Raw genomic sequence first — 7,468 nt, 5'->3', positions numbered from 1 at the left:
TGTGTGTGTATACACACAAACATACATACACACACATATGGATATATATAATACATATAACAATTTTATATTCATAGTCTATTTCTGGAAGGATACAGACATAGCAAACCGATGACTGGTTTCCTTTGAGAGAGTGTTTTTACTCTGTACATATGTTACTTTTTCAAGAATTAAAAAATAGTTATTTTCGCCCAGCCAGTGTGGTTCAATTGGTTATGTGTCATCCCATGTACCAAGAGGTCACCAGTTAGATTCCTGGTCAGGGCACATACCTGGGTTGCAGGCTCAATTCCCAGTAGGAGGCGTGCAGGAGGCAGCCGATTGATGATGTTTCTATCTCTCCCTCTCTCTTTCTCTCTCTAAAGTCAATGAAAACATATTTTTAAAAGTTACTTTTAAGGGAAACAAGAAATGTATTCATCCACAGGATGAATTTAATTACTGCTTAGCATCTAGGTTGTCATTTTTTAAAAAAGGATAGTCGATATTACGCAGACAACACAGTGTGGTGATAGCCAGAGGGAAAGGATGTGGGGACTAGATGGTGGTAGGCAAAGGTGGGGGGAGAGAGCGAATGGGAACGGAAAGAGACTTTGCTTGAGGCGATGAGCGCATGATACAGTGTCCAGATAATGTTTTATTGAGTTGCACAGTTGAAACCTGTGGTTTTGTGAACAAATGTCACCCCAATAAATTCAATTCTAAAAAATAAATAAAAGGATAGTCTATATTAGCAGAACGGATGGCAGCCTTTATCTGCATAAAGGCAAAAAGTACTCAAAGAATTGGCAGTTTAAGATTCAAGGACAAAGTAATTTGCTAATAAGGCATTAACCTTTGGAGTCATTCAGTACTTAGAGCTAATTAAATTTGTTTTTACATTTCACTTTCAGAAAGGCCAACCAATCCCAGAGAAAGACCTTCACATTATCTGCCCATTTCATTTTCCCCCTGAACAGACCACTAGGGTGATTAAATTAAACTTCAGGCTAATCCCTTTAAAGTCTAGTTTCGACACTGGCAGGACAAACAAGAGTATTAGAGTCATTTACAAACTTTACAATTTAAGAGAAAATTCCCAAAATGTATTTAAATGCTGAAGCTGCAAAGAGAAAAAAAAATCATCCATTTTACTTATTTTTTTTAAATATATTTTATTGATTTTTCATAGAGAGGAAGGGAGGGAGATAGAGAGCTAGAAACATCGATGAGAGAGAAACATCCATCAGCTGCCTCCTGCACATCTCCCACTGGGGATGTGCCCGCAACCCAGGCACATGCCCTTGACCGGAATCGAACCCGGGACCCTTCAGTCCGCAGGCCGATGCTCTTTCCACTGAGCCAAACCGGTTTCGGCATCCATTTTACTTATTGAATAATTAGAGACTTCTTGACCATTCACTATCCTTGAATTCTTTTAAAGCTCTAATCTGTTACATTGGAGAATTTTTTCAATAAAACAACCCCACTCGATTTAACAAAACAATTACGTCATTTCATATCAGAGTTTTATTCCAAAGACAATAAACAATAGGCTTAAAGGATTGTGGTTAAAATATTTTACTTTTGCAAAAACATGTAACCATGTGAACACATTGCTAAGACCCCATCCAGGGTCTCAGAAGAGGTCACTCACTGAAACTTAAGCTTCATTAACTTCACAATAAATCTGCCTCTGGGCCTAGAAGACTTAACAGTTAGTGAAATATTTTTTATTAAATATATTGGATAACAGTGGTTAATAAAATTATATAAATTTTAAGTTGCAACTTTATAATACAACATCCGTATACTCTATTTTGTGCTCACTACCCAAAGTCTAGTCTCCTTTTGTCCCCTTGTATTTAGCCTCCTTTATATCCTCTTCATCCTCCCCCATCCAGCAAAATATGTTTTAAAGAAAGGAAAAAAGAAGAAAGGTCAAAATTATACTCTATACCATAATGGGCTTTTGACTAAAGGAGGAGAGGTGAGCTGGAAAAGGCAGAGAAAGTGTGTTTCCTTTTGTTCTTATCAATCAAATTGTGAACATGCCCTGGAAAGTACAGCCATAAATATCTGTCACTGGGATCCACTGTTGATAACACAAAGTGTTTTAACATTACATTACTGCTACTTTTCCTTTACACTTAATCCAATTCAAATGCATTTGTCTGGCCTTAAACAAGCTTTATTAAACAGAAGTGAATTCTAGAAAGATGCAGTGGAAACAGCAGCCTTACATATGAGTGGGGTGCAATAGGATTTTGGGGAGAATCTAGAGAGGAATGGACTTGTAAATGTTAAGAGTAGAATTCAGTCCTTCATTTATACATGGATATGTTGGAAAAACGAACATTAATCTAAAATAGTTTGCCAGACAGAAAATAAGTACATAAGTCCCTTGGAGAAAAATTTTGCAAACTGTTTTTTTGATGCAATTAGCTTTACTGCAATTAGCACCAACAATTAGTAAGAATTAGCTTCTATTCCTTCCCCCAGCATTGGCCACCTTAAATCACGTGGAAGAGGTTTAATTGATTTCATTTGAGGATAAAATCAAGTGCAGGTATCATACTTATTACTCACTGAAATGAAATGACTTGTTTTTAAAGCTTTGGGACTAAAGGTTGTAGAATTACTTTTGCCATCCTCTTTTCATATCAACAAAATATCCTGAAAAATATCCATCTAATTTTTGGATAGTTACAAATTAATGAAAAAATTACAAAATGTTTTTATAAATTTGAATATTTTAAAGATAAATTTAACAAAACATGCAGTGTTGTCGCTTCTCAGCACTTCTAACTTGGCTTTCTCCCCAAAGCAAATTAAAGAAAGCAGCATACTTGTGGAGGGGTTGAAGAGCCTCCAAGACTGGAGTTATGTGAAGGTAGATGATGAATACAAAAGAAAGTCCTACTTTTGGAGCATGAGAAAGTGGAAAATTCATACCTAAGTCTGCCTATGGATGCCTTCAGGGCAGAAAACTTAGCAGAAGGTTTATTTTACTATGTAAATTTAAAAACATTTAGCCACAACCATCAACACAGTCTTGGCTGACCAGAGTGTGTAATGTAGACAACAAATCAGAGAAATACTGCTTTCCCACCGTACATATAGTAAAAATGGATCCAAACCTTACTTTGCCCTCTTTGGCCAAGATGAATATGAAACTCAGATGTGAAAAAAAAAAATCACCTACAGTTTCAGGCATGGAAAAGAATTACCCACATATTGCCATCACACTTCACATGACTCATGAAGTAAGGAAATTTTATATCAAACTTCATAAAGAATCACTATATGCCAATTAGCCAATTTATTTGTAATAAAAACAAGGGAAACTGAAGTCAATTTGCTCAAGATCTTATGAGAAGTCTGAATCATAGACAAGAATGTTGTAGAGCCCTGACCGGTTTGCCTCAGTGGACAGAGCGTCGGCCTGTGGACTGAAGGGTCCCAGGTTCGATTCCAGTCAAGAGCATATACCTTGGTTGCGGGCACATCCCCAGTCGGGGGCGTGCAGGAGGCAGCTGATTGATGTTTCTCTCTCATCGATGCTTCTAACTCTCTATCCCTCTCCCTTTCTCTCTGTAAAAAAATCAATAAAATATATTAAAAAAAATAAAGAATGTTGTACAGACAAGAAGTATAAATCCTTGGGGGGAAAAAAAAAACACAAACCCGAAATGGCAAAAAAAAGTTTAAACTCTTTACTTCACTGAAAAGCCAAACCCATGCTGAAATCTCTGACTTCATTAATTCCCAAAGAGTAACTTACTTTAACGTGATGTACACCATTCAGTTTTCCAATCTGCTGTTCAATGGTCCAAACACAGGAACTGCAGGTCATCCCCTCAACAGAGATGGTGACAGAATTCACACCCATACTTGGATCCATTTTGATTTCTTCTTTACATTCCTATTACAAACAATGAATTCATTCATTTCAGCCATGGAAATAATACTTCCTCACTTTCCCCCACCTCCTCAATTGAAAATATCTATATTTATAAAAAGCTAAGTGACCGACCACATGTCCATTTGACCATCTGACCAACCGACCGACCGGCCAGTACATCTGATGCACACTGGCAATTTAAAAATAAATGTTGACTCACACATGCACGATACATATAAAGCTCTCGCTGGCACCAATCGCACACGTGTGTTTAGATCTGTCATTGTCGATTGTGAATTTGGTTGATACTTCTATTACAGAGAGAGGGCGAATAGTAATATTAAAATATTTCTTCTAATTAATTTCCTTTCAATGTGCACAAACACTTGCACCGGGCCACTAGTAGTACTAATAAAATATAGACAGTATTCTTTTCTCTCACCTCATGTTAGTCTCATTCCAGGGCTTTTGCTTTCACTATTCCCTTAGTTTGGGACTTTCTCCTTCCAGATATCTGCTTTGCTAACTTCCTTATCTCTTTCAAGTCTTTACTCAAATCTAACCTTCTTAATGAGTCTTACACTGACCAACCTGTTTAAAATTGCAACCTACATCTTGCAATAAACACACACTCTGATTCCCTTTACCTCTGCTCTATTTTTCTTTTTTCACAGAACTTATCTTCTAATGTAGTCTATAATTTACTTATTATGTTTATTGCTTTTTATCTGTCTTCCTGCGATGGTTTTAAAGCATATTCACAAATTCTTTGTTTACTCCCTGCTTCAAGAGGTGGAATTTAACTCCTTTTCCCTTGAGTGTGTCCTGGGCTCAGTGACTTGCTTCCAACAAACAGAACAGCAGTTCTCAACCCAGGGGTCGAACGACCCTTTCACAGGGGTCACCTAAGACCATCGGAAAACACATATATAATTACATATTGTTTTTGTGATTAATCACTATGCTTTAATTATGTTCAATTTGTAACAATGAAATTGGGGACCACAACATGAGGTATTAAAGGGTCGCAGCATTAGGAAGGTTGAGAACCACTGAAATAGAATATGGTGAAAGCAACAAGGTGTGACTTCTAAGACTAGGTCCTAAAAGGCACTGCAAGAGGATGAGAAAAGTCATTGTGGCTTCCTCCTGGTCTTGTCTTGAATCATTTATTCTGGGGAAAGTCACCTGCCATGTCATGAGGATACTCAAGCAATCTTATGAAAAGGTTCATGTGCAGAGAAATTGAGGCTTCCCGACAACAGCAAGGTAAGTGAACTGTCTTGGAAGTTGATTCGTTTTATAAAATATGTTTTCATTGATTTATTCTTTTTTAGAGAGGAAGGGAAAGCGAGACAGAGATTGAAACATCGATAAGAGAGAGCACATCGATAGATCGATCAGCTGCCTCCTGCATGCCTCCTAACGGCGCCCACAACCAGGGCATGTGCCGCGACCAGGAATCGAACCAGAATTGAACCAGTAACCTCTTGGTGCATAAGACAATGCTCAATCCACTGCGCCACACCAGCCAGACGGAAGTTGGTTCTTCAGACTCAGTTAAGCCTTTAGATGCCTGCAGCTCCAGCCAACATATTGACTACAACCTCATCAGAGACCTTGAGCCAGAATCACACAGCTAAACCACTCCCAATTTCATGACACACGGAAACTCTGAGATAATAAATACTTGTTTTCAACCAGTACATTTTGGGGTAATCTATTACACTAAAATAATTAACTAATGCAAGTTCCACTGGAATGAAAATTCCATAAAAATAGGAATCTGGCCCTAACCGGTTTGGCTCGGTAGACAGAGCATTGGACTGCGGATTGAAGGGTCCCAGGTTTGATTCCGGTCCCTGGCATGTTTCTAACTCTCTATCCCTCTCCCTTCCTCTCTGTAAAAAATCAATAAAATACATTTTTAAAAAAATAGGAATCTGGTTTTTTCACTGATATTAGTTTGAACTGCATAAAATTGCCATTGCTACATATCAAAGTTGTCAAATAATGGCAATTTCATATAGATTAACCTAATATATCCCATGAAAACAGTGGTCTCCTTTGGTGAGGAGAACTGGGTAGTTAGGGGATATGCATGAGAAAAAGAATTTTCACAATATAACTTTTCATACCTTTTATAAAAATATTTTTTTGATTTCAGAGGAAGGGAGAGAGAGAAAAACATCAAAGAAGAGAGAGAACATTGATCAACTGCCTACCACAGGCCTCCTACTGGGGACCGAGCCGCAAGCCCGGCATGTGCCCTGATCAGGAATTAAACTATGACCTCCTGGTTCACAGGTCGACGCTCAACCACAGAGCCACACCAGCCAGGATTTTTATACCTTTTGTAAAAATTGACATGTAACTGACTTATAACATTGTGTAGTTTAAGGTGTACAATGTGTTGGCTTGACACATCCTAATATATAAAGAGCCAGGGTCCATCACGATCAAAACGTCTGACAGATGACTGAACACCAGGCTAGGGTCCCGGCTGGCGTGGCGGTAGTCAGTCCTGGGTCCCGGCGGCCCACACTGGGAGTCGGTCCTGGGTCCCAGTGGCCGGCGGCGGGGGTCAATCCTGGGTCCCGGCAGCCCACAGTGAGAGTCAGTCCTGGGTCCTGGCCACCAGCAGCATGGTGGTGGGAGGGAGCTGCAGGCCCCAGCCGCCCGTGGTGCGGCAGCAGGAGGAAGCTGTGGGAACAGAGCCATGCTACCATTGGACTGGCCTCTGGGGTCCTCCCCCTGCCTGCAGGCTCTGGGGAACCAGAGCTATGCTGCGATCAGGGGATCTTGAGACCTCCCCCCGGGCCCGCAGGCCCAGGGAACCAGAGCCATGTTACGATGGGACTGGACACTACCCGAGGGGACCTGGATTGTGAGAGTGTGCAGCCTGGGCTGAGAGACCCCCCTGAGTGCACGAATTTTCGTGCACCGGGCCTCTAGTCTATATATGTAAAAGCCTAAGTGTCTGGCCAACCAACTGACCAGCTGGTAGCTATGAAAACTGTGCCTACAGTTAGTCCTGTGACTAAGAAAGGAAACTCCCTCTTTCCTCCTCTAGGACAGAACACTCAGATTTAGTACTATATAGCTCAATCAGATATTTTATGAGTCAAATAGGGCTTCTGAGGGTTGATGTAGACACATGATCAAAACGGACTACGTTGTTTTATGGGAAAATGTCAAGTTGAAACAGAAGAATTGGTAACAAACTTTTAGACTACAATACACTCAGCAAATGAAGGCTAGTTTACCAGGTTAGTTAGGAATGTAATATTGTAATACAGTTTTATTGTAGGGTATGTGGCAGATCAAAGTACTGGAGCATCTCCCAGGATTATTGAGAGGCGATAAAACAGAAAGGCACTTTTAAAGTAACTGAATAGCCCTGACTGGTTTGGCTCAGTGGATAGAGCATCGGCCTGTAGACTGAAGGGTCCCAGGTTCGATTCCAGTCAGGGGCATGTACCTGGGTTGCGGGCACATCCCCAGTGGGAGATGTGCAGGAGGCAGCTGATCGATGTTTCTCTCTCATCGATGTTTCTGGCTCTCTATCTCTCTCCCTTCCTCTCT

General features: G+C 40.2%; 1 protein-coding gene across 2 annotated transcripts in view; it reads right to left on the bottom strand.

Moving 5' to 3' along the window:
- Positions 1–7,468, bottom strand: part of ATP7A (ATPase, Cu++ transporting, alpha polypeptide) — a 160,385-nt gene that overhangs the window by 86,282 nt on the left and 66,635 nt on the right. For both annotated transcript variants that reach the window (XM_006755060.2, XM_015557703.1), the window contains exon 2: positions 3,764–3,904. In XM_006755060.2, coding sequence (XP_006755123.1) covers positions 3,764–3,883 — 120 coding nt within the window. In that variant the 5' untranslated portion in view covers positions 3,884–3,904. The remainder of the gene's footprint in view (positions 1–3,763; positions 3,905–7,468) is intronic.

The sequence above is a fragment of the Myotis davidii genome, unplaced genomic scaffold (assembly GCF_000327345.1).
Source record: "Myotis davidii unplaced genomic scaffold, ASM32734v1 scaffold1493, whole genome shotgun sequence".
NCBI lineage: Eukaryota > Metazoa > Chordata > Mammalia > Chiroptera > Vespertilionidae > Myotis > Myotis davidii.
This window is presented reverse-complemented; position numbering and strand designations above follow the sequence as displayed.